The 27410-nt window shown below is 44.6% G+C and overlaps 1 protein-coding gene across 3 annotated transcripts in view; it reads right to left on the bottom strand.

The window, feature by feature from the left end:
• YEATS2 (YEATS domain containing 2) overlaps window positions 1-27410 on the bottom strand; it is a 56237-nt gene that overhangs the window by 6276 nt on the left and 22551 nt on the right. For 2 of the 3 annotated variants that reach the window (XM_073674480.1, XM_073674481.1), the window contains exons 12-22: window positions 27260-27357; window positions 23465-23572; window positions 22846-22998; window positions 21150-21408; window positions 19288-19449; window positions 17925-18034; window positions 15598-15747; window positions 13854-14027; window positions 4014-4203; window positions 2324-2423; window positions 1790-1863 (exon numbers count right to left, since the gene is read on the bottom strand). In XM_073674480.1, coding sequence (XP_073530581.1) covers window positions 1790-1863; window positions 2324-2423; window positions 4014-4203; window positions 13854-14027; window positions 15598-15747; window positions 17925-18034; window positions 19288-19449; window positions 21150-21408; window positions 22846-22998; window positions 23465-23572; window positions 27260-27357 — 1578 coding nt within the window. The remainder of the gene's footprint in view (window positions 1-1789; window positions 1864-2323; window positions 2424-4013; window positions 4204-13853; window positions 14028-15597; window positions 15748-17924; window positions 18035-19287; window positions 19450-21149; window positions 21409-22845; window positions 22999-23464; window positions 23573-27259; window positions 27358-27410) is intronic. The other variant, XM_073674482.1, reaches the window with a different exon arrangement.

Below are 27410 nucleotides of genomic sequence, written 5' to 3'. Positions count from 1 at the left end.
ACTACTCACCTCGCCCCCATTCCCCCGGCGTGCTGCTCCTGTCTCTGCTCTGCACACTGAGGCTCCACAGCAGGCGCGATCTAGTGAGGTCATTGTGCCTGCTGCGCTAAGACACTCACTCACACAGGCTGAATTGTACAGGACGGAGCCAAAGGCTCCCTCCTCCACCATTATCTTCACTGGTATATGCATGCAGATACCGGTGAAATAGAGATTGAGGTTGGGAGGATGGCAGCCGTAGTTTACCCAGGTCAGTTCTAAATCACTGTATATGAAGGAATCTTCTCCAGTAAACTGCAGACTGTAAGTCCGCGAAGGCAGGGTCCTCTCACCTCTGTATCAGTCTGTATCTGTTAGCAATTGCAATTTATATATGTGTTTAGTATGTAACCCCTTCTGATCTTCCGATATACAGCACCATGGAATCAATAGTGCTCTAAAAATAAATAATACTAATATTGTCCTTGCTTTAAAAGTGCTGAAGATGATTTATCAGGTTTATAGGTACTTGACAGTGCTGGGTAGCTTCACTGTAAACCCTACCCAACTTTTTCCCCTTGACTTATGGCTCCAGCAGGTCACTATATCACTGTGTTCAGCACATCATTTACTGAGCAATCAAAGTTCTTTTTCTGTACCTCTCTTCAGCCATGAAGGCGAGCTTTCCACATACCCAGAGAAGTCATTGGTTTAGTTATCTTATACCATTTTACACCATTTAGTATTATCTATGTACAGACATCTGAAGACACTCGGCCTTTTGTAGAGAAGATAAAACGAACTGATCTGAATACAAATCACAGACTGCTCGCCTACATAAGGACTATCTGGGATTTTTTAAAGGGAATCTGTCAGCAGGTTTTTTTCTATGTAATATGAAAACAGAATGAGGTAGGGGTTAAAACACAGATTTCACGTTCCTCTCTTATCAAGCTCTAAAGTTTTATTTGCTTACAATGATGGTTTTATCACCAGGAGCTTATCATTCCTGTGACTAGCTGGTCATTCAACACGCCCCCTCATCCTGTGATGTGCACCCCACTGTTTATGGACATTGTATATACACAGCCTGGTGTGGGCGGGGTTAGCTTCCTCAGCTCTGCTGCATTGCTGAATCTAAAAGCTTTGATTGTGTGAGAACGGCTGCACCTAGTAATCTAAGTGATACATCGTTGGATTCAGCTTCTCTTCATCCACATTACGCTGCTCTCAGATGAGGTAGCAAAAACCTGCTGACAGATTCCCTTTAAGCAGGAGCAAGTGGTCATTACATATTGCCTGTCAGCGGCTCGTATAAAGTAATGGATACAGTTGATGTGGGCTTTTATACATGGAGGAAAATAATCACTATTGGGGAGATTTATGAAAAGATAAAGATATCTGTCCTCCAACTGTAAATTATCTACACAGAATGCAACAAATACTATGTCCTCTCCATTTCACATGAAGACACGACATGCTGGAAATTCTGCAGTGTCACTAACAGTCCCTGATGGCACACATTTACTACCCAATTCACAAATTTATCAAAAAGGAACCAGAAAATAGGGAAAGTCCAGACAAGACACCAACCAGGGAGGTAGTAGCCAGGTGGCCGACTCTCCTCTGTAAACCGCTGCGGCATGTCAGCTTAAAACGCAGCTCTTTGTAACAAGGAAGATTGTGTGTACTTTACTTTGCCCAAGGTTAGGGCACAATCGATGTGCTGATGTTCTCTGAAGGACAGAGCATGTGTCCGTGTGACAGAGGAGCAAGAAGACAATCTAGAAGGGAAGAGGACAACTCCTACCTCTTTCCCCAATAAGTGGAATCTTCTTTACTGTGGCCGTTAGCAGCTGCTTGAAATTCTGGAGATGCTCCGTCCTGCAAATTTTTACAGGAAAGTATTAAACATGGATGTGAAGAGCAAAACTCATAAAAGGTTTAGTCAAATGTGCGTATTGAAAACCAACAAAAAAAGCTTTACAGTAAAAAATGGAGCCAGGTGGCAAAGAACTGAAGTTCCTTGCCTTGACGTCACAAACATGTAAAGCAGGAGTGGCAGAGGACCGGGGAAGTGGGGGAAGAGCTTAATTATTAAGAAAAATATATTGAAAAGTTTATATTTTGGTGTTTTTTGCCTGCCCCTATAAATGCAGGCAATGGTCATGGGTACGTGGCCATTTTAATTTTTTTTTTATGTTTTTTTTATATGTATCCTCTTCATTTAACCTCTTGCAGTAGACTGAAGACAACATGGAAACTAAGATCTTGCAAAACATCAACACAAATCAATGGAAATCTAATGGACAAGGAGGTATAGGGGGCGGAATACGATAATTACTTTACGGAGCTGGATTCTGATGCCATGTTATCTTCAAATTTCACTGACGTAGAACCAGTGTGATACGGTAAAGCGTTACTAGAGTCTGGATCCGATTTAACTGGAAAACAAGAAAAAAAATTTAGTTTAGTAATGAGGCAAAAAATCAATATACTACATTATAAGGAAGAAAGGCAACAAACCACACAGTCATTAAAGGGTTTGTCCAATTTATACAGAAAAATGCATACTGGCAGCAATACAACTGAAAAGATTAAACAGTATACTGTCTGTTTCAGAACTGCATCCCCGCTGATTCCTTAGCAGTACTGTTTATTTTGACTGCAGACATCACGGCCAATATATCGCAGGTGACCTCTACAGCCAATCACTGGCCTTTGCTCTATCTTGCTGTATACTACCGAGGCCACCTGTGGTATACGGGCAGGGAGCAGTAGAGAATCAGTGATGGAACTGCTTCCTGGTGCTAACTCCCTGACAAAGCAGGCAGCGAAACGTATGTTGGAGCAGGTGCAGGGGGCTGCGATGTACCTCAGGTTGGTATATCTTCAATACATACCTTCATAATATGAACTTTTGTACATGCTGGTTATACATGGTCTCATAAATTTCTGCATCTTCCTTTATTTTTGATGTGTGGTGATTGCTTTATTATAATATGCGGACTATGCACATGATTACCTATTAAATGTATGCACATGCATCTAATTGTGGTATATCATATGCATATTATGCACCTTTTGGGCAAATAGCAATCGTATGGGAGCAATCAATTTTGCAGATATAAGATTAATGAAATCTGATGTATTTCTTGCACAAGAACTTTATTATATTTCTTTACATATATAGCCTTGAGCATTTTCATGTATAGGTACTATGTTATACTATCATGTACTGACTTTAACAAATTGATATAGTCTGTACTGATCACCAGTGCATACCCATCACTCTCCCATTATGTTATCTTTTCCTTTCCCCTACTCACCCTTTTTCTTTTAATCATGTCATTTATCATGTTCTCTGTGATGTCTTTTTAATGAATTAACAAAAGATTTTGATTTTAAACATATACATGTATTTTTGCCTAATTTTGGATATATTGTTTGCGGTTCTTATCTTGGTGTATCCGTAGGCCTTTATAGTTTTTTGGTAACTTTGGTATTTCCTTCTTATGTAGGTTTATATATAGAGCTGCTAGTAAGTCTGCTATGCAAAGGGATGTGCTGGTGCCAAACAGAGAGAGGTGTTTGTTTGGTGAACGCCTTTGTGAGCTGCTGCTGCGAATATCGAAATTAGTGAGGCTGCTATATTTATGTTACATTCTGTATGAAGAAAAGGACTGCTTAGGTTATCCATTGATGCTGAAGGAAGGTTGTTTTAGTTTTGGAGCTGTAAAATTAGGATGGACAATAAACTACATGCCGTTTTGCTACAAAACCCTGTGCCACATGTATCCAAGCAACTACCTGATAGCGTGAACCCCTACAATATAATATAATATTAATTATAATATTATATTATAATATAATATAATATAATATAATATAATATAATATAATATAATATAATATAATATAATATATATATATATACACACATACATACATACACACAAATATATTTCATATACACGCTGTATACAGCTCTATGTATACGTAGCAGTGAGCAGAGCATGCACTAGATACAATACCTGTTAAAGCAGTGTTGGGGACTGGGCTAAGCGTGGCTCTCGATGTGAGGACAGGGACCGATAATGTACCAGATCTACTGGTCCCCACTAACTTCACTTGGCTGGTGTTTGGCGCTGCTGCGAGTTGCTGTACATGGGTTTTAATGGATGATGTGACAGATGGTACAGCGCTGCTTGACCCTTCGGTAACCTGAAAAACACAGGGTGGCAAAATAATGAAGCAAGGAAATAGACAGAATGTTTATGTTTGTTCTTCCTGAGCAAAAGTTTCTGGTAATTCAAGAATTTTACAACATCTGTATTTTATTGTTGCTCTTACTCATTCTCGTCTGGACTATTGTACCTCTCTAATTAATCTCCCTCTTACTAAATTCTCCCCTCCGTCCTGAATGCAGCCACCAGGATCATATTCCTCACCAACCGATACACCAATGCCTCTACCCTGTATGGGTACAGGGTCCAATATAAACTTATCACTCTCTGCTAATGACCTAAGGCTAACATCTTCGATAATTCAAACCTCCTACTCCAGTCTCCAAGGCTTCTCGTGTGCTGCAACAATTCTTTGGAATGCACTACCCAGGACAATTCGATTAATTTCAAATACCCCCAGTTTTAAGCTTGGCCTAAAAATGCATTTATTTAGACTGGCCTATCGCCTCACCTAACTTATCTAACGATCCCTCTTTTTCCCATACAAAATTTTCTTCAAAATCAGGACCCTCGTATCATCTGTTCACACACCCGATATGCAATATCTGTATACGTACTGGTTGGGGGCCGGTTCATACAGCATTATGTGAACACCCTATTTATTACATTAATGTCTGGACCGTACATTACACGCAATTATTATCATCCACCTTTCATGTCCCCCCTAGGTCATAGATTGTAAGCTTGCGAGCAGGGCCCTCACTCCTCTTGGTATCTGTTGAGTTGTGTGTTATTCAGTAATGTCTTTATGTATGTATTGTCTGTATGAATGTACTGTCTTTACATTTCTGAGGTGACTTGAAAAGTGCTGCGGAATATGTTGGCGCTATAGAAATAAAAATTATTATTATTATGGGAACACCCACTAAACACTGACTTGGTCACTCTCCAATAAAGAACCACAGACTTAAAAAAGGGGTTGTGCCACCATAAAGGAAACATCTAACGCCTTCTCTGCTCCTCCTTACTGCTGGCGACATCTCTCCACATCCCGGTCCTCCTCACCACATCCCTACACTCACTTCCACCTCCTACCCACTATCTATCCCAAACTCTCGTAACCCTTCTAACCTTATACCCATCCGCCCAGCCCCTGCTTCCCCAGTCCCACTAATAGGAGCTGTATGGAATGCTCGCTCTGTCTGCAACAAACTTTCCTACATTCACGATCTCTTCATCACTAACAAGCTTTCCTTCCTCGGCATCACTGAAACCTGGCTCACCCCCTCCGACATGGCCTCTCCTGCTGCACTTTCGTATGGCGGATTCCACCTCTCCCATACCCCCCGCCCCACCGGCAAGCACGGTGGAGGAATAGGTTTCCTCCTCTCAGAAAACTGCTCCTTCACCCATATCCCACTGCCGCCCTCAATTACTCTCCCCTCTTTTGAAGTGCACTGCGTGCGCATCTACTCCCCATCCAACCTCCAACTGGCTGTCATCTACCGCCCCCCAGGATCAACCACCACTTTCTTTGACCACTTCACCACTTGGCTAGTTAATTTCCTCTCCGTTGACATCCCCACTATCCTCATGGGCGACTAACATCCCCATTGACACTTCCCTCTCAGCTGCCTCTAAGCTTCTATCCCTCACTTCCTCCTTCGGTCTTACTTAGTGGTCTTCCGCACCCACCCACAAAAACGGCCACACGCTGGACCTAATCTTCACCCACCTCTGTTCCCTATCTAACCTCTCTAACTCACCTCTCCCTCTTTCTGACCACAACCTACTCACATTCTCTTCTCTCTCCTCCCCGTGGCAACAATCCCCACTCCACAAACTTGCATACCCTCGCAGAAATCTCAAAAACCTTGACCTACACTCACTCTCTGAATCCCTCCTCCCTCTTACAGACATTAGTTCCTTACATGATGCAGATGTTGCTTCCACTTTATACAATACCACAACAGCTGCAGCTCTCGATTCAGTCGCCCCCCCCTCACACATACCAAGGCTCGCACAATCAACAGACAACCCTGGCACACCAGACAAACTAAAGAACTGCGACGGCCTCCAGGGTTGCTGAGCGTACAGTAGATGGAAAAGGTCCCACTCCCAAGAGCACTTCATCGCATTCAAACAGTCCCTCACTGCCTTCAAGTCCACACTCACTGCAGCAAAACAAACATACTTCACATCTCTCATATCCTCCCTGTCTCACAACCCAAAACAACTATTCAACACCTTCAATTCTCTCCTCCGTCCCCCAGTGCCTCCTCCCTCTCCTCTTATTTCAGCCGAAGACTTTGCCTCATTCTTCAAGCAGAAGATTGACACCATCAGACAAAGCTTTTGCTTAAAGCCCCCACAGCCCCTCCCCACACCTACTCAACCCTCCTCCTCCAAAACCACCTTCTCCACCATTACGGAAGATCAACTTTCCTCCTTACTCTCCAAATCACACCTCACCACCTGTAAACTTGACCCAATCCCGTCCCACCTCATCCCAAACCTTACCACTATCTTCATCCCAGCCCTAGCCCACCTCTTCAACCTGTCAATAACAACTGGTGTCTTCCCCTCATGCTTCAAACATGCCTCAATCACACCCATCCTCCAAAAGCCCTCCCTTGACCCATCCTCTGTCTAGCTATCGCCCCATATCACTTGTCCCCTATGCCTCAAAACTACTGGAACAACATGTCCATTCTGAACTGTCCTCCCACCTCTCCTCCTGCTCCCTCTTTGACCGCATACAATCTCGTTTCCGACCGCACCAGTCTACTGAAACTGCACTGACTAAAGTCACCAACGACCTACTAACCGCCAAATCTAAGAGACATCCCTTGTAGATTGTGAGCCCTCGCGGGGAGGGTCCTCGCTCCTCCTGTACCAGTCGCTGTCACATTGTGTTCAAGATTATTGTAATTGTTCTTGTATTATACCCCTTTTTCACATGTAAAGAACCATGGAATAAATGGCGCTATAATAATAAATAATAATCTAACTGAGCAGAAAAAGTGGTAATAAAGGTTTTTGTAATTTACAGTTATTAAACATTATGCTCTGTTCAAATAAAGGAGATTTTTGTGTACTCACCGTAAAATCTCTTTCTCTTAGCCTCTAATTGGGGGACACATGACCTTGGGTGTTATGCTGCTGTCCACTAGGAGGCGACACTATGCATAATCTGAAAAAGATTAACTGTGGCTCCTCCCCTGCAGTATACACCCCTAGACGGCGTCAGCCATCTTCAGTTTTGTGCAAAAGCAGTAGGAGGAACGTAACATAGATAACATAGTCATGCCTATGAAAAGGCAACTATATAAGAACTCATAGGAAAACCAATATGAGAACTCAACTTAACGGCCCGGAAGGGCAACAGGGTGGGAGCTGTGTCCCCCAATTAGAGGCTAAGAGAAAGCGATTTTATGGTGAGTACACAAAAATCTCCTTTACTCTGTCGCCTCATTGGGGGACACAGGACCTTGGGACGTCCCAAAGCAGTCCCTGGGTGGGAAGCAATGGACGAATATGGTGTAGACGAGTCCCTATAATTAGGGTACTGATGCCTGCAGAACACGTCTGCCCAGGCTCGCATCTACTGAGGACTGGGTATGAACGCTATAGTGATTGGTAGACGTGTGTAGGCTGGTCCAGGTGGCTGCCTTACACACTTGTTGTGCCGAATGGCCCAGGAGGCCCCTACCGCACCTGTCGAATGTGCCGTAATACCTACTGGAAGAGGAGAATTTTTAAGGCGGTAGGCCTCTTGTATGGTGGATCTGATCCACCTGGCAAGGGTAGCTTAGAAGCTGGCAGACCCTTGAGGCCACCTTCCAGAAGGAGGAAAAGAGAATCAGATTTCCGGAAGGGCGCAGTGCTAGACACATAGATAAGCAATGCCCTGACAAGGTCAAGGGTATGGAAAGCCTTTTCCACTCTATGAACCGGAACCGGACAGAGGGATGGTAGCGAAATTTCTTCATTGAGATGGAAGTTGGACACAACCTTCGGAAGGAAGGATGGAACCGTACGGAAGACTACCTTGTCCTGGAAAAAATTCAGGAAGGGCTGTGTGCAGGAGAGTGCTGTGAGTTCAGACACCCTGCGTAGCGAGGTGATTGCCACGAGGAAAAAAAAACACCTTCTGTGATAGAAGACGGAGTGGGACTTCCCTAAGGGATTCAAAGGGTGATTCCTGCAATGCAGTCAGCACCAGGTTGAGGTCCCACGTTTCTAGTGGTCGTCTGTAGGGGGGAACCCAATCAGGAAACCCCCTGAAGAATGTTCTTACTTGCGGTTTGTAAGCAATGCACTTTTGAAAAAGCACTGAAAGGGCTGACACCTGGCTCTTAAGGGAGGCCAGGGATAGACTGGCTTCCAGGCCCGATTGGAGAAAACCGAGTACTCTAGGTAGGGAATAGGGTAGTGGGGTTTGGTTACGAGATTCGCACCAGGTAAAGAAGGCTTTCCAGGTACGGTAGTAAATCTTGGCAGAGGTTGGTTTTCGTGCTCTGATCATGGTTCCATTGACATCTGGCGAAAAACCTGCCTGGGTTAGAATCCAGGTTTCAATGGCCACGCAGTCAAATTGAGGGCCTCTAAGTTCTGGTGGTAGAACGGGCCTTGTGATAGAAGATCCGGGCGGTCGGGGAGACGCCAGGGTACGTCTGCTGTGAGTCGTACGATGTCGGCGTACCTTGTACGCCTGGGCCAGTCCGGTGCAATTAGGATCGTTGGTACTCCCTCCTGTTTGATCTTTCTCACCACTCTGGAAATCAGGGGGAGAGGTGGAAAAATGTACAGGAGCTGGAACTGGGTCCAGTCCTGAACCAGGGCGTCCTCCGCTAGCGCTCGCGGGTCGCGTGATCTGGCGATTAAGTTGGAGACTTTGGCATTGAGGTGAGACGCCATTAGGTCCACGTCCGGAGTACCCCAACAATGGCAGATCTGTTGAAAGATTTCGGGATGGAGAGCCCACTCTCCCGAGTCTATTCCTTGCCGGCTGAGGAAGTCTGCTTCCTAGTTGTCTACACCCGGAATGTGGACCGCAGAGATAATGGAGCTCGTTTTCTCCGCCCAGTGAAGGATGCGTGTCACTTCTTGCATCGCTCTGGCACTGCGGGTTCCCCCTTGGTGATTGACATATGCCACGGCCGTGGCATTGTTCGATTGTACTCTGATGTGAGAGGCTGCCAGTAAGTGATGGAAGGCTCTCAACGCCAGGAGGATGGCACGAATCTCCAGGATGTTGATGGGCAAGGTTGCTTCCGCTGGGGACCACCTGCCCTGTGCTCTGTGGTGTAGGTGTACTGCACCCCAACCCGTCAGGCTTGCGTCTGTGGTCAGGACCTTCCATTGACCTGGGAGAAAGCATTTCCCTTTTGTTAGAGAGGTCCGGTTGAGCCACCAGTGAAGGGACTTCCTGGTTGACAACGTCAGCTGGAACTTCCTGTCGAGGGAAGAAGGGTTCCTGTCCCATGACTTGAGAATGTCTAATTGGAGAGGTCTGAGGTGAAGTTGGGCAAATGGAACCGCTTCTATTGCCGCCACCATCCTGCCAAGGACTCTCATGGCAAACCGGTGAGATCGAGGGGGTTTGCTGATCAAAGGTGCGAACTCCTAAACGGAGAGGCAGTGCCTTGTCCTTGGGAAGGAGTATTAGACCCCTGGAGGTATTTAGCATTCCCAGGAATGTCAGAGACTGGTTTGCGGCTGGTGACGACTTTTGTAGGTTGACTAACCAGCCCAGGCGACTCAGAGTGTCGATCGTTATTGAGACACTGAGCTCGCAGTCCTTGAAGGTGGGAGCCTTGACGAGGAGATCGTCTAGATATGGAATGACCACTATGCCTCTGGAGTGTAGGACCTGCATGGTGGCTGCCATGACTTTGGTAAATACTCTGGGGGTCGTGGCGAGTCCGAACGGGAGAGCCACAAACTGGTAGTGGTCCTGGTCGATTGCGAACCTGAGAAATCTCTGATGGGCAGGTGCAATCGGTATATGCAGGTATGCATCTTGTATGTCTATATTCTCCTTTTTCCATGGATGCGATGGTGGAACGAAGAGACTCCATACTGAAGTGACGTATTACATATTTGTTGAGCTGTTTTAGATCTAGTATGGGCCGTGCCCCACCTCCTTTCTTGGGGACTACGAATAGATTGGAGTAGAACCCCTGGAAGCGCTCGGCTGTTGGGACACGTATTATGACACGTGCTTGAAGGAGCGAGGAGACCGCTTGGTGAAAAGCTTTTTCTGGCGGTTTTGGGGGAACAGATATAAGGAATCTGTTTGGTGGGTTGGAAGTAAATTTTATTTTGTATCCTGAAGATACTAGTTCCCTGACCCACCTGTCTTCTGTAATAGGTAGCCAGACTTGATGAAAGAGTAAAAGTCGGCCGCCTACAGGTGGAGTGTCTTTTTGAGTCCGTGAGTCATGATGAGAAGAAATTTTTTGGATTTCCCTCTTTTTGATTGGCCGGCATTTGACTGCCAGGTCTTGTCCGACTTTTGTGTCGATCTCGAGTCTTCCCTGCGTGTGAAGCGGCTGTTATTTTGTGCTGGCCGAGAGACGGACCAGCCGGAAGAGTTCCGAAAGGATCGGAATCTAGATTGGTTACGCTTGTTATAATTGCGTTTGGGTTTCAGTTGGGGAAGAGAGGTTCTCTTACCCCCGGTGGCGTTGGATTTCATTGTGTCCAACCTTTCACCAAAAAGCCGACCGCTGAGGTATGGAAGCTGCGTGAGGGACTTCTTAGAGGCTGAGTCCGCTTTCCATTCACGCAGCCAAAGGATACGCCGAATAGTGATGGCGTGTGATATTGCCCCCGCTGCACCTCTTGCAGAATCCAGAGCTGCATGAAGCAAGTAGTCTGCCACAACTGGTATTTGAACTGCTTGTTCCGACAGTTCAGGGGCAGAAGCTTGAAGGCCAGTTTGTAAATTTTTGCCCAAGCCAGTATGGTCTTGGCTGCCCAGACTGAAGCGAGCGCGGGAGCTAGGGAGGCTCCTGTGATTTCGCAAATTGAACGAGCCATACTTTCTACCTGCCGGTCTGCTGCATCCCTGAGGGTTGAGCTATCTGGCAGTGAAAGAAGTGTCTCTGCTGCCAGCCTGGAGACTAGGGGGTCCACTGCTGGTGGGTCTGTCCATTCTTTGAGGATAGATTTTAAATTCTGAATGATTCAAGAAAAACTTGAGCGGCTTCAGGGCTCCTTCAAATGAAATGTTATCTTGTGGTGCGTCCGGGGTCGGATCAGAGATATCCAGCACCCAATGTATGGACGAGATTATGTCCTCAACTAGCGCTGTATTGCTAGGTGGGCTTAGAGTTAGGGATCCATCAGTTTCTTTGTCTGAGTCGGAATCTTCTGACTCCTGTGTCACAAAGGTGTCTCCTAGGTGAATCAGAATGGAGTATTTCTCTGGACGGGGAATGGTGCGGAGAAATATAATCCCTGTCCCTGGTAGGGGACTGTCTAGATGACCTGGGACTACGGTATCGGTCCCTAGACAGGGATGACCGTGTGCTGTGTGATGACGCAGATGAGCGTGACCTATGGGTGCGCTTGCGTCCTGACCCTGACCTGGATGTGCCTGGGTCAGTATGTGGCCGAGTCAGACTTTCCCTTTGCTGGGTAGTCTAGCAGAGGTATGGCTTTGCAGAGCCTGAATCAATTGTCGGTCATGTTATCTATGAACTGTGTCATAGATTGTGACATTTGAGTGGCCCATTCCACTGAAGGGTAGTAGGGGCTGCTTGGGACTCTGGCACAGTAGTCTGCGTACAATCCTCGCAATTCGGATATGCCGCTGGGAAGAGCATTACTGCAGGCTTTGAGCCCGGCATAGTGCACCTGGAGTGGCCATGCAAGGGGGCTAACTGTGCAGAGGAGGATACAGAGTATTAGAAAATTCACAGCTGAGGGGTAACTCAAGCTGAGAACTTACCCCACCAATGTGCCCCTGTGAGCAGCGCTGAAAAAGCCTGGTCCTGTGCCTCCCCGGAGACCTGGCTGGCCTGTGAATGTCCTGCAGCAGTAATGGCCGCCGTAACTCTCCTCCTGTATCCTGAGGTGAAGGAGAAGGGGGGCGGAGCGCTGCAAGGGCGGCAGTTTCTATGGAGATGCGCGCCCTGCAGCCTAGATCCGCCCCCTGTGTGACACCGCAGAGTGTCAAAATCGTCATCCGGGGGGCGGAGAATGGGCGGTAGCTTCGGCTAGGCCGAAGCCGCGGTCTAAATTTATTTTCTATGCCCAAAAGGGCTCCAGGCCGGCGCGGTAGTCCGGGGGTGGGGGTGGGGGACGGATCAGAACCGGAACCCCCCGGATTGAAAGGCAGAATGGCGGTGGGGGCATAAATGGAAGGGGGCTCTGAAGAGAGTCCCCCTTAGGCGCTTTTAGGGAGAAAGCTGCCGCAGGTGCAGAGCCTGTGAAGGCCTGTGCCTGTATGTGCCATGGCTGCCTGCACTCCCCCCGGCTCCTACAGGATCCCACAGACAGACTGGGGCTCCTGTATTGCTGCTGGTTCTCGGCTGCAGTGTGCTGGCTGGTGAGAGCTGCAGATGCTGCCGTCCAGGCCCTACCTGATGGTGTCTCAACCTAATACCCCCAGGGGGGATTAGGGAGGGTTCCGCTGTCACCATCAGGGGGCTTTGTCCTCGCCTCAACTTCGGACCAAGACTGAGGGAATTGGGGAAGGAGGGGGGTTCTCAATTTCGAGCCTGACCCGAGGGGCCGGAGAAGGAACAGCTTGGTGGCTATGCCATCTCAACTTCAACTGTGCACCCCATAGTAGGGGGCAGAGGAAGGAGCCATGCCGGGGGTCTCTTAGGAGACCCTCTTTTCTTCATCTGTAATCCCGTGCTGAAGCGAGGGACGAGTGAAGGTCTGAGGTGTGCCTCCTTGCGACACTAAGCAAAAACTGAAGATGGCTGATGCAGTCCAGGGGTGTATACTGCAGGGGAGGAGCCACAGTTAATCTTTTTCAGATTATGCATAGTGTCGCCTCCTAGTGGACAGCAGCATAACACCCAAGGTCCTGTGTCCCCCAATGAGGCGACAGAGTAAATAACCTTTCATCTTTTAAAAAAACATGCCCCCGGCGTTACATCAGTGAGCTTTATCCATCCCAGTGGCTGATAGGTACTGCACATGCGCGGCCAGATTGTCAACATACAACAAAAAAAAAGTTCCCCCATTTCCAGCATGCGCAACGCAATGTATGTGAGACATGTGCGCGGCCAGCTTATCAGCCACTGGGATGGATGGATAAAGCTCACTGACGCAACACCACAGGGCATATTTTAAAACATGAAAAGTTATTTTTCGAACAGAGTATAATTTTTAATAACTGTAAATTACAAAAACATTTATTTCCAAGTTTTCTGCTTAGTTAAATGTATTCTTTATGGTGGCACAACCCCTTTACTGTGTCCCTGTATTGCCATCACTAAGTAGCATGTTTTCTTTATGTATGGTTGTGTATACACTGCAATATGGTGACGTCCAAGGGATCAATTATCTAAAAAGTCTAATCGTCTTTCCCAGTTTCGATTTCTGTCTGGAAACTGAGTAGTTGTAATGAATGAGGAATTGTTTCCTAGAGACCAGCAGTCACTGACATTACATATCTATAGATAGCGGCTAGTTACACAGCTCGCGTGGCTCTAGCTCTACCTGTTGTGCAGGTCCATTTGCAGACATGGATGGTAATGATGTGTTACTTGCAGTTATGACGCCACCTGCAACCCTCAGTAGTGTAGTACCAGGCTTCTGTGTCTGGGATGTCACTGGCAATGACTTTAATACATTTTCAGATATTTTTACCAATCCAGGCGTGCTACTGTTTGCCTGAAATGGGATTGAAAAGGTAAGATCACAACGAAAAAGTAACCACAAATACAAATATAATGGCTCTCCTTATTTGTTATTCTAATCTCAACTACAAACAGGTTTTCTGCAGAGGTCACGCTCCAACCCTGGCACATGAGAGAGAAAGGAGAGCAGAGGGAATGGATCGCAGAGTAAAATATCTTTTAAATCTAGGACTATGTCCATGTTCAATTTTATGCAAATAATTGCTTATAAAAGCCTGAATCCAATTACAAAAGTTTAATGCCAAGGATGAGATCCGGATCTTTTGGAGATAATATTCTCTGACGTTTGCTTTCGACACCTCCAACATTTTTAAAGATGTTTGAAACTACTTAATTTTAGGCAAATTGTATAGAACAGTTAAAGGGGATGTTCCCAGATATTGTATTTTTAGAGCACTTTATAAAATAATCATATTCTCATTACATGGACCCTGCACAAGAGGAAGTATGATCATTTAAAGGAGTTGGTAAAATGTCATTTATTTTACTTCAACGCAAGAATTTGGGACAAACCATTATTTTTGCAATTCGTTTTCATTCAAAATGTTGCACTGGTGGACATATACAGGCTCTTTATTTCCCTGCAGTGCTAACTTTCTTTTTCTGAGTCCTTTCAGCAGATTTTAACCCTCAACTGGTGAGGTGGGGTTTGCCGCACCCCAGGGAATTTTTGTTCGGCTGCCATTCATTGAAAAATGCTGGTATGAGGATACGTGTCTCACTAGCTTCCATCCATTTGTGGGTGTCAAAAATTTGTTATACTCATGTGTAATCAATCGCCAATAAGAAAACGATTAAAACAAACGTGATCTTTGCATTTTCTGTAAAAATAAAAGATTTCTAAACACTGGGGTATAGGAAACCCCACATCACCAGTTGCATGACAAAAACCCCACCTCACCAGTTGATGGTTAAGAGTAAAAACTCTTCCATCAGGCTGTCAACATGAACTCACTGAGAGCCAGCAATAGACAGGGAGAAACAAAGACAAATGGCACAACATTTTGAATGAAACCCAATTGCATTGATCATTTTCAGCACCAAATATATGCATTATGACAAGCCTACAACCTGCAGTAACCACCGCTCCACCATACCGCTGCACGACCAGCTCTACCCTCACCTACTGTATCCTCACCCATCCCTTGTAGATTGTGAGCCCTCGCGGGCAGGGTCCTCGCTCCTCCTGTACCAGTCGCTGTCACATGGTGTTCAAGATTATTGTAATTGTTCTTGTATTATACCCCTTTTTCACATGTAAAGTGCCATGGAATAAATGGCGCTATAATAATAAATAATAATAATAATAATAATTTAAGTTAAAAACAAAGTCCTCAAAAAGTGGACAACCCCTTTAAACACGCACTGAGCTCCATGACAATTAATAGTATGCAGTTAGCTCTTGTGCTCCCTCTAGTGGAGCCTGCATAATTTGAATTCATGTCTATGTAGGGGAAATGGAGATTTGATGTAAGAAAAGGTTGTAATAATATATTACACAGAGGTCAGCACAGAGTTTAAACCTATTTGGAGGCCCCCCTTACCTGTGTAATTATGGTGCTTTTTTGTCCGGAGGTAATTTTCAGAGCTGGCTGTCCCTGCGCAGAGGCTCCTGCGCTGCCTGGAGCTGTCACATTCGAGGCGACTTGCTTTCCAGATGCCTGTGCAGACGGCTGACCAACTAAAAATGTTCCCTGCCAAACACACATTATAAAATATCCAACAATTATTGGTGCTAAAATATATATATTACATTTTTTTTTTTTTTAATCAAGTAAATTTTTATTCATTTTATAACAGTTACACATATACAAATAAAATTCTCGACCAATGTGTTTAACCCCCTCCCCCATACCCTGAACACCCCCCCACCAACTCAACATATGTTATTCAGAATACCATATCGTAGGCATATGTCCTCACAAAACAGAATAAATCAGGCCGATCAAGACCAGCCAAGTCAAAAAGCACAGAGCCGTTTGGCATTTGTTAACACAATGTGTAGTGATTCCATAACAACTGGTACACATCTAACAAGACCCTATCGAGGCTGATAACTGGCTGTCTCCAAGCCAGGGACCCCATAGTTTATCAAAATATTTACTTCTATCCCTTTTGAGGTATACCCCTTTTTCCAATGATATAAGGGACTCAACTTGTTTAATAAACTCTCTGCCTGTCGGGGGAGTTGCAGAAATCCAGTTTTTAGCAATCAGTTTTCTAGCCATGTATAGTAATCGCGCTATGGCAAGTTTCCCAGTCTCAACAGTACTCAGCTCGCCTGCATATCCCAGTATGCAGGTCAGAGGGTTACTAGTCTGACTCTATATAGCCCAAAACTGCTCCCCAATATGTGTGTAAACGCGGGCATGACCATAACATGTGCAATATCCCTGCTTCCTGTTGGGCGCACCTCGGGCATCCAGAATCAGTTCTAAGACCTATTTCAAACATCATTTTCGGTGATCTGTACACTCTGTGAATGACATAGGGCTGCGAGAGTCGTTTGGGCTCACTAAGCGAAAGATAGGGTATGTATTCCAGCACCGAAGCCCACTTATCTGTGACAACACCAATATCTGTCTCCCATTTCCGTTTAACCAACAGAGAGAAGAAGTTCTTAAGGAAGACAAAAAGAAGGTCATTGTAGACACTGGATATATCTCCCCCTTCGTGGCTCCATCTGAGCAAATCGTGTCCAATACCACATCTCTCGGCGTGTTTGAGTAGACAGTATTGGTAGCAGCAACTATCAGGTAGAAGTCTTTTTGCAGGCAGTCAATGGATTTAAGCCCCTCATTGCCGATCACCAGGTGAACGTACTGTATACCCATATTCTTCCAGTTCCCAAACTCAGTTAATTTAGAAAATTCTGAAAGCAAGTCATAATTCCAAATAAGTGTGTACATTGATAAGTGTATGACCTCTCTTATTTGTTTGACTTTACACCAAACCTTGAAAATTAAGTCCAATGTAGGGTATACTGAGAGACCCCCAAACCTCCCAAAAGTCCAAGCTTTCATACATTTTTCACTTTGCATCTAATGTTTATCCCTCTAAAATAGAAAAGTTTTTTCAGTTACAGTCCTTTGCAAAATCTGCCATACACATTAGAGAAAACGGATGATTTGGTAATTAATGTGTATATGGGTGTCCCAACTGTTCGACAAGTGAAGGGGAAAGGAACAACTGGGCATGTCAGGTCTTTACAAGACTAATTCTATGGTCTCAATGGGATAAATCACACATGCGTGTGTATTGGGTGTGAGGACGCGCAGTCGTTTGGAGTAGCTGTTGGTGGATTAAGCAACCAGCTCTCTAAAGTACATGGGTATGTGCCCACAGTGTCTTTAACACACCAGCAGACAACCTGATGCTTAGATAGGCTTAAAAAAAACAACCTCATCCGTAGCAGCTGCCATCTCCTATCCCCGTAGTGGGAAAATCTGTCTTCACTGAATACAGATTTTACCCGTCAATTGAGAATTTTTAAAACGAAAGATCAGTCCTGGAGAAGATAAAAAAAAAGCAGATTTCTCTGATCAGATATATCACAAAGTTGCTTATTTTCAAGTGTACTATTGACTTATGTCATAAAACTTAACACAATAGTTACACTTTAACGTGTTCATACCGAGTCTTTGGAGCAGAAACTCCCTCTCCAATCAAAACTCATGGTTTTTGCAGAGTTTCTGTTCCAAAACTCCTGAAAAAAAACCTTGATGTCACCATACCCCAAGACCCATTGGATGTGCAGGAAGCTGCAGCACCAGCTAATAAAAGTTAATAGAGCTGTGCTGTCACTTATTGCACAGCGGATGTCATTATGCTGAGACGACTTCTTGCTAGGAATTGTCAGTCTTATACCTACCTGAGGAGTCTGTTTGAGGATGTAGGATGTGTATGTGAGGTGCTGGGGTAACCCAGAAGTAGCATTTCCTGTGGCCGAGCTGCCACTTGTAGATGCCCCTGATTGGAGATCTAGAAAACATGAAGTTGAAGGCATGAATCGTGTTCTGTAGCACAGCTTTCACACTGGGCAGAGACCTAGGTAGTTTGCCTACGTTTCTATATAATAATAAACGGGATAGTTTGTTAAATGAATGATGAGATGCTGCCCTAGTCTGTACATTGTGAAAAAATTTATTGGGCCAAATATTTCTCATATTAGGCGGAGTGGGGCCCACCGGGGGATTCTCCTGTTCTCCAGTGGGCCAGTCCGAGCCCATACACACACACACACATTTTTTTTTTTTTTTTTTTTTTTTTTACATACTACATAACAAGATTGTTTGTAGTCTGTCATCATGTAGAGAGAATGAGGACATAGAACATAAATACAAAATGAAGAGACTGTTTTTTGCTTAATGAGATGGACTCGGGACCACATTTTCTGTTCATGTGGGGACATAACACTTATAAAAGGAGGGCCTCTGCTTGAAACTCCCCTTTGTGTTCCAGAACAAAGATGCGCCATGCAGTGCTACATTTTCCGTACAGAAGCACCAGAATAACTGTGTCCCCAGACATGGCTTCTCCTAAAGATAACAGCTGATCGCCTACAGGGGTGTAAAAAGCCAGCGCAATTTTTACAACTAAATCCTGGAAATGACAAGAAACGCATTTGTTAACAAAGCAGTAGTCAAATTTTAAATAGAAATCCTCTCTCAAAAGAAGTACTCATATCTTAAAGGGAATCTGTCACCAGTTTTTTGCTACCTCATCTAAGAGCAGCATGAAACAAGGGCAAAGACCCAGATTCCCGTGATGTGTCACTTATTGGGCTGCTTGCTGCAGTTTTGATAAAATCCCTGTTTTCTCATCTGTACATCTAGCAGTTCTCTGAAAATTGAGCTCTGTATAACCCCGCCCACACCACTGATTGGCAGCTTTCTGACTATGCAAAGTGTACACAGAAAGCTGCCAATCAGTGGTGTGGGCGGTTTATACAGGGCTCATGAATATGGAGGACTACTAGTCCTTTAGTTATAATCTCCTGTTAATATGATTTAATTAAAACTACAGCAAGCAGCCCAGTAAGTGACCCATCACTGGAATCAGGGTCTCTGGCTCTATACCACGAGGTTCTCAAAATAAGTGGCAAAAACCTGGCAATATATTCCCTTTAAGGTCCCAAAACAAAATATCTGTGGGCAAACGTAAAACAATAGCACAAGTTATTATGGTCTTCTGTGGATTACAGATAATGTATTACACCTGGCATTAGAACTTACTGGCAGTGTTGGCAGCTCGGAGAATTGCCCCTTGAGGTATAAGAAGAAGTTTTCCTTTTCCAGATGTATTCTTGCTGTTGGTGGTTAGGTACAGTTTGGTTCCGGGTGGAAGATTTGCTAAATTACCTATATTTGATGACGGCAACTGCAAGGTTGCCATAACTTAATAAAAAAAAAAAAAAAAAATATTTCTTACATAAATTAAGTAATACATTTTTAAAAATATATCTCAACAGAACAGCCATGGTTATTGTAGAACTTCCAATAAAATCACATGACAGTATTTCTCATCGACACAAGATTTAATGGAACTAATCACAGCTTTGTTTTGATAATGGATCTATGTGTCCGTTCTGCTACACTCTAGTGATAGACACAGGTGATTCCCTTTTTGCCCCTGTTCCCAGATACAGAAATATCAGGGGTCACCTGCCTTTCCTGGATCACCATATTGAAACACACTGACAAAGTTGTCACGATCGCAGTCATATGGTTCACTCTCCTTGAGGTGGATCATGTAGTATGTGGGTGAGGATGACAGTATGGATCATGGCACAGCAGTATGCAGGGACCTGGCATGCCAGGGCAACGAGGAAGAGATGCTAAAGTGCCCAGCTCTGAATTACAGAACCTAAATTAAGTTTATTGATTTTTTTTTTTTTTTAATTGTTGTAAAATCATTTCTAATCTGTGTTCATGTGGAGACTATGAACTCTTTAGCTGCTAGCATGTAAATAAGCACAATTTTCAGGGTTTGTACCCAAATATACACAAAAATTTGTTCTAAATTTACCACTATCAGGGTATGTGCACACGATGCAGAAATGAAGCAGAAAATTTCTGCATCATTTCTGCATCTCCCTGGCAGAAAAAACGCATGCAGATTGTGGATGCGTTTTTCCTGCAGAATACATGCGGATCCACATGCAGATTCACATGCGTTTCCGCATGCAGATTGACAAGCGCTTTCCAGGCGATGTTTAGCATCACCTGGAAAGTGCTTGATAACTAGGTCACACTATATAAATCCATGCAAACAGCATGGATTTATACAGTGTGAACCGAGAGAGTGTATATACTTACCTCCGATGGCCCGCGCTGTCCTGCTCAATCTGTTCTCCCTCGCCGGCAACTTTGAATTGAAAGACCTGCCGACGTCAGCGTCACGTGACCCGTCACATGACTCTGACGTCACCGCAGGTCCTACAACTCACTGCAAGTGCCGGGAACCAAGCGGGAGCGCTGCGCGGGCCGACAGATGGTAAGTATACATTTATTTTTTATTTTATTCTTCTTTTACAGCTTTTTTAATGGTACCTGGGTGTGGATGAGACTCTCCTCTCCTCCACACCCGGGTACCATCCGCACATTAGAACGCACCAATTACGCAAGTACAAATGCTGTCTTGCGGAATTGGCGCGTTCTAATGCAAGTCAATGGCGGCAAAATCGCCGCGTTTCCGCAAAATTAATTGACATGCTGCGGATTTTTGACCGCAGCGTTAACGCTGCGGAAAAATCCGCATCATGGGCACAGCACATGCGGATTTCCATTGGGGAACATTGCTTCCCTTCTACCATGCGTTTTTCATGCGTTTCCGCGGCGTTTACGCAACTGCAAAAACGCCGCGGAAACGCATGAAATACGCATCGTGTGAACACAGCCTAAAAGTATAATGTGTCATGGAAAAAATCTCAGAATCAGTGGGATCTGTTGAAAAGTTATTATTACAAAGTGACACTGGTCAGAATTGTAAAATTTGGCCTGGTCATGAAGGCGAAAACAGGCTCGGGGGTGAAGGTGAGAAAAGAAATAGAAAAATGTAACAAGGCTGAAGATGCTGTCTGCTGTTATGTCTGTACCTGAGCCCGGGGATCCGGTTTTTGTTGCTCCAGCAGGTGTGACTTGCGTTTTGGAGACGTTTTGTGTGGCTTGGGTTAATACACTGGCACTTCCGCTGCTCACAACAGCTTTTGCCACCCCCTGAGTAACAATCTGCTTTGCCCCCACAGCTTTGGCAGCTGAAGAGCCAGATTTGGCGACAAGTATCTGGCCGCCACTGATAGTTACAGAAGGTTTAATGGAGGCCTGGACGGCCGATCCTACAGGAATGCCTACAACCTGGAGAAAGAGAAAATAAAGACGTCAGTGCCGGACCTGAAGAACACACAACCCACAATGCAGAATGTAAGCAAAGAGCTTAGGAAAATCACCAAAACACCAGAGCAGTGGAGGAAACCTAGATGAAAATTCTTCTGCAAAACAATGTGACTCTATATAGTTTAACCCCGTAAGGATGCAGACATATTTCGTTTTTGCCCTTTCGAATTTTCCTTCCCTTGAGAGACAGGCAGAGCTGCACATCTATGTCTACTTCAGACTGTGAGAACCTCTCAGGGAGAGGAGAGGCGAAGTACCTAAAGTAAGGAGAGCAATCTCAACATTAAAGTGAAAGGCGGAAAATCTGGCTGCAGCAAAAGAAGGAGCCGATGGGCCAGACTACTCTGTCCTGGAAGAGGAGAGACACAGGCGAGAGCCTCGCTGATGGACGAGATGGCTAGAAAGGAGGAAGGTCACTGGAAAGTCGAAATGGAGAGATCTCTTTGATCAGCGCGAAGGGAGAGGATTGAATGGCATCCAGAACCCGATCGAGGTCCCCCTAATTCAAGGGGCTAATACGGTGGCCTCAAGTTCGCACTGCCTGGACGATCAGTCCTATGGCCTACAAGTCAAGTTCTGCTGGCCAGGATAGCCAAGGCAGGAATCTGGCCCTTGGGAGTTTACCAAACTCAAAATAGATAGGCAAAAATTATAAAGGAGGTCTAAAACACACAAAAAAAAGAAAAAAAAAAAAGAGACAGCGCCTAACCTAACCTACCAAGGCTGGGGCTGGTCTGAGTCTCAGACACATGTCTGCCTCCAACTGACACTAAGCTAAACTGAGGAGGCCTGATGCTAGCAGGCGAGGTATAGTCTGCTGGGGAGGAGACAATTATTTAGTTAAGCTGCATTATTGGTGTCAGCCTCCAGGTGGCAGAAGACTAACAAATGGTTCCTGTATCCACTAATGAAGCAACCGAGAAATACTTAACTATTTAGTGTCTGCTTCCTAGTGGCAGGCAGCTATAACCCATAGACCTGTGTCCCCCAATGAAACAGATGAGAAATATGTCTTTACTGTATGATACCAGCAAAGTATTAATCTAAGAGCGATTTTCCCATCAAACTCATTAATTGTATAATCTGGGGATATGACAATTATCTGTTAGGCCAGATTCCCATCGATGAGGCTACAGCCTATCAGGCAAATGGGACCCCCCCCGACTCAAAGTACATCAGCAGCAGGATCCAGACAGGGATTGAGAGGAGAGGTGACTACATACATCCACAGCTATCACCATCAGGATTTACAAAAACAGATCGAGATCCCTGTTCTCCCGAGTGGTGGGTTCTGAGGGTCAGGCTCGAACTATTGATGATACAACCTGCAAAAAGTTCTTTGGTGGGAAATACAGACGGTGCTATAGCAATATACACATAAATGTAAGAAGATCCTACCTTAGACCCCTCTGTAGTATTTATGGTCTTCTGGGGGGAAACTGCAATCATTTGGTTACCCTTCACAGTAACAATCTGTGGAAGAGATGGCTGCGAAGTAGAAGGGGTTTCTTGTTGCTGGGAAGATTCAATCGGCTCCTGCTTTATAATCACCTAAAAGAAACATCACAGAATACCCGGTATAGAAAGTGTACAGTTGTGGCTCATTCTCCAATACAGCTGGTTCTGAAGCCTAACCAGCCACATGAACGATCTCCGTTAACTCCACACAATTTGGAAAATAAAAAAATAAATAAATTATATGTATATGACACTGATGCAGAAAAACTAAATCCCTGAGACAATCAGGCTGTTAATGAAATTAAAAAAAATGCCCAATTCTCCCAGCAGGCAAACCCCCCCCCATACAGCAAAAGTCATATCTGAAATCAATTCCGAATGGTTTTCAAGAAAAGAGAAAAAATGTATGTACATGATGCACATTGGAGCCAAGAAGGCCATTCTTGGCCTTTTTTAAAAAAAACAAAAACAAAAAAACACTGAATCTTTTCCTCTTTCCTTACATCTTCACATCATTACACAACAGATTGCGGTGTTAAGGACAATACGCAAATGTTACCTTTGTGAAAGCCCCGAGTCCTCCTGACACTGGCTTTGGACTCTGAGCCTTAGAATGACTTCCAATAGGACAAAGTGGAGGCATTGCGGCAAAGAGAGACTCCTCCTGCTAAGAGGGAATGTGCAAAATGTGTGGTTATCCGTGGGAATTATAAGCTAAAAAAAGTTACGTAAAATACATTCACAAACTATGTACACAGGCAGAGAGCAATACATGTGACGGAGCAAGTGAAAAGAAAGCTCCTATGATAGCAGCTAATCTAATTCTGTGTGTAAACCATACCGTATTTTTCGGACTATAAGGCTATGTGCCCACGTAGCATTTTTGCGGCGTTTTTACGGCCGCGAAAACGCTTGTAAAAAACAGTCTGCCATGCAAAGCAATGTGAATTCGGATGTGCTGTGCACATGATGAGCTAATTTGCGCGCCGAATTTGCATTGCTTTGCAAAATGCGGCATGACCATTTCTACCGCGATTACGCTGCAGTGAAATCGCGGTGCGTGTGGTACCTGGGATGAAAACGAGACTACAACTCCTCTTCATCCCGGCTACCACGTGGTGAAAAAAAGAAATAAAAAAGTTAAAAATAAACAAAACCTGTATATTCACCTCTGAGGCGGCCCCCGGTCTGCTCTCCGGTCTCCTCCAGTCTGCTCCCGGCCGCGTCTTCTCTCTTCAGCGTCCCGCAGTGTACTGTCAGGACCTGCGGTGACGTTATTTAGTCAGCTGATGGTCACGCGACCATCATCTGACCGCCGACGTCAGCGGTCGCGTGACCATCAGCTGACTAAATGACGTCACCGCAGGTCCTGACTGTACACTGCGGGACGCTGAAGAGAGAAGACGCGGCCGGGAGCAGACTGGAGGAGACCGGAGAGCAGACCGGGGGCCGCCGGAGAGGTGAAAATACAGGGATTTTTTTATTTTTAACATTTTAAATTTTTTTTTTTTCTTCACTATAGATGCTGCATTTAAAGCATCTAAGTTGTTCACACATTATAAATCCATGCAGGTTGCATGGATTTACAGTTCGGTGCATATATATTTGGACAGAGACAACATTTTTCTAATTTTGGTTCTAGACATTACCACAATGAATTTTAAACAAAGCAATTCAGATGCAGTTGAAGTTCAGACTTTCAGCTTTCATTTGAGGGTATCCACATTAAAATTGAATGAAGGGTTTAGGAGTTTCAGCTCCTTAACATTTGCCACCCTGTTTTTAAAGGGACCAAAAGTAATTGGACAATTGACTCCAAGGCTATTTCATGGACAGGTGTGGACAATCCCTTTGTTATGTCATTCTCAATTAAGCAGATAAAAGGCCTGGAGTTGATTTGAGGTGTGATTCTTGCATTTGGAAGGTTGCGCTGTGAAGTAAACATGCGGTCAAAGAAGCTCTCCATGCAGGTGAAACAAGCCATCCTTAAGCTGCAAAAACAGAAAAAAAACATCCGAGAAATTGCTACAATATTAGGAGTGGCAAAATCTACAGTTTGGTACATCCTGAGAAAGAAAGAAAGCACTGGTGAACTCCTCAATGCAAAAAGACCTGGCCGCCCACGGAAGACAACAGTGGTGGATGATCGCAGAATAATCTCCATGGTGAAGAGAAACCCCTTCACAACAGCCAACCAAGTGAACAACACTCTCCAGGAGGTAGGCTTATCAATATCCAAATCTACCATAAAGAGAAGACTGCATGAAAGTAAATACCGAGGGTTCACTGCACGGTGCAAGCCACTCATAAGCATCAAGAATAAAAAGGCTAGACTGGACTTTCCTAAAAAACATCTAAAAAAGCCAGCACAGTTCTGGAAGAACATTCTTTGGACTGATGAAACCAAGATCAACCTCTACCAGAATGATGGAAAGAGAAAAGTATGGCGAAGGTGTGGTACAGCTCATGATCCAAAGCATACCACATCATCTGTAAAACAAGGCGGAGGCAGTGTGATGGCTTGGGCATGCATGGCTGCCAGTGGCACTGGGTCACTAGTGTTTATTGATGATGTGACACAGGACAGAAGCAGCCGAATGAATTCGATTGTATTTAGAGCCATACTGTGTGCTCAGATCCAGCCAAATGCAGCCAAACTGATTGGCTTTATGTTTTGGGTCATTGTCCATCTGTAGTATGAAACAATGACCAAAGCAACCCAGGAGTTTATTAAAGCAAAGAAGTGGAATATTCTTGAATGGCCAAGTCAATCACCTGTTCTCAACCCAATTGAGCATGCATTTCACTTGTTAAAGACTAAACTTCAGACAGAAAGGCCCACAAACAAACAGCAACTGAAAACCACCGCAGTGAAGGCCTGGCAGAGCATCAAAAAGGAGGAAACACAGCGTCTGGTGATGTCCATGAGTTCAAGACTTCAGGCAGTCATTGCCAACAAAGGGTTTTCAACCAAGTACTAGAAATGAATATTTTATTTACAATTATTTAATCTGTCCAATTACTTTTGGTCCCTTTAAAAACAGGGTGGCACATGTTAAGGAGCTGAAACTCCTAAACCCTTCATCCAATTTTAATGTGGATACCGACAAATGAAAGCTGAAAGTCTGAACTTCAACTGCATCTGAATTGTTTTGTTTAAAATTCATTGTGGTAATGTCTAGAACCAAAATTAGAAAAATGTTGTCTCTGTCCAAATATATATGGACCTAACTGTATATTGTGTGATCAACTTGTCAAGCACTTTTCCAAGTGATGCTCAAAATCGCTTGGAAAAGTGCTTGAAAAAAACGCATGCGAAACCGCATGTAAAAACGCTGAAAAAACGCATGTAAATCTGCATGTGTTTTTTTCTGTCAGAGAGTCAAAAACGTTCTGCATCAAATCTGCTACGTGGGCAAATAGCCTTAGACGCACTTTTTTCCTCCAAAATTTTGGAGGAAAATGGGGGCTGCGCGCCTAATAGTCCGGACAATACATAGTCCGGCTGTGGATGGTGTGGTCGCGGCGGCAGGGAACGGGTCACAGGCAGAAGCCGCCTGCTGCAGCCATCACGTGTGCCCATCACTAGCGCACACACACACACACACACACAGTTTATTTTTCTCACGAGATCAGGGACATTAATTGCCTCTGTCAGAGATTGACACATATGCACGTATATTTGGAATCGCCATGTCCATAAAAGTCAGATCTATTAAAGTTACTTAACCTGTTGTCTTATTTGTACTGACCTAGACAATCATATGGCCAGGTCACAATAAAAGGCTACTCATAAGGCCGGGGTCACACTGGTTTCTCATGAGAGAATCGGGACGACTATGCCAATGATACTCAAACTCTGTCAGACTGATGCGAGTGTCACCTGAGTGTGATTCGGTCCTCTCGCATGAGAGAATCACAGCATAGTTACGGAGAACATAATTTCTCCATCGTCTCGGTCCACGAATGTCGGACTTAACTCAGATGACATCAGAGTGCAGTCTGATGTTTCACACGCACCCACAGACTTGTGTGGGTGCTCATGGTCCGATTGGATGCACTCGCAGCATGTTGCCATTGTTTTCTCATGCCAAATTGGCATGAGAAAAAAAAAAAAAAAAAAAAAAATCGCTGATCTGCTCTGTCCCATTATATAAGAATGGGCCAAGTGCTATCTGATAAAACATCAGATAGTACTCGATCGTATTATACTCGTGTGAATGAGCCCTTAGAAGCAGGAGAGATACTGCTCATACACAGAGGCCTTATAGTCTGGCTCATAGATGGGTTGTCTCAGTGGAAACAAAACATCTCATCTACAGTAAACATAAATACATTAAAATTAAACCTTTACCTTTATATTTTGAGTTATGAAACTGCTGCCATGAATCTTGGGTAATGGGGAGCGTGTCCCGGCTTGGGTTACATTGGAGTGCTTGCTTGTCGGGCTGCCTGAACGTTTATGAAGAATCCACTTTAAATTTTATAACATTTATTAACAGAGA

This window comes from Phyllobates terribilis, unplaced genomic scaffold, assembly GCF_046119375.1.
Source record: "Phyllobates terribilis strain yellow unplaced genomic scaffold, ASM4611937v1 Scaffold_3__8_contigs__length_932513732, whole genome shotgun sequence".
NCBI classification, from domain to species: domain Eukaryota; kingdom Metazoa; phylum Chordata; class Amphibia; order Anura; family Dendrobatidae; genus Phyllobates; species Phyllobates terribilis.
Note: the sequence above shows the minus strand (reverse complement) of the source record. Positions and strands in the feature narration are given on the sequence as shown.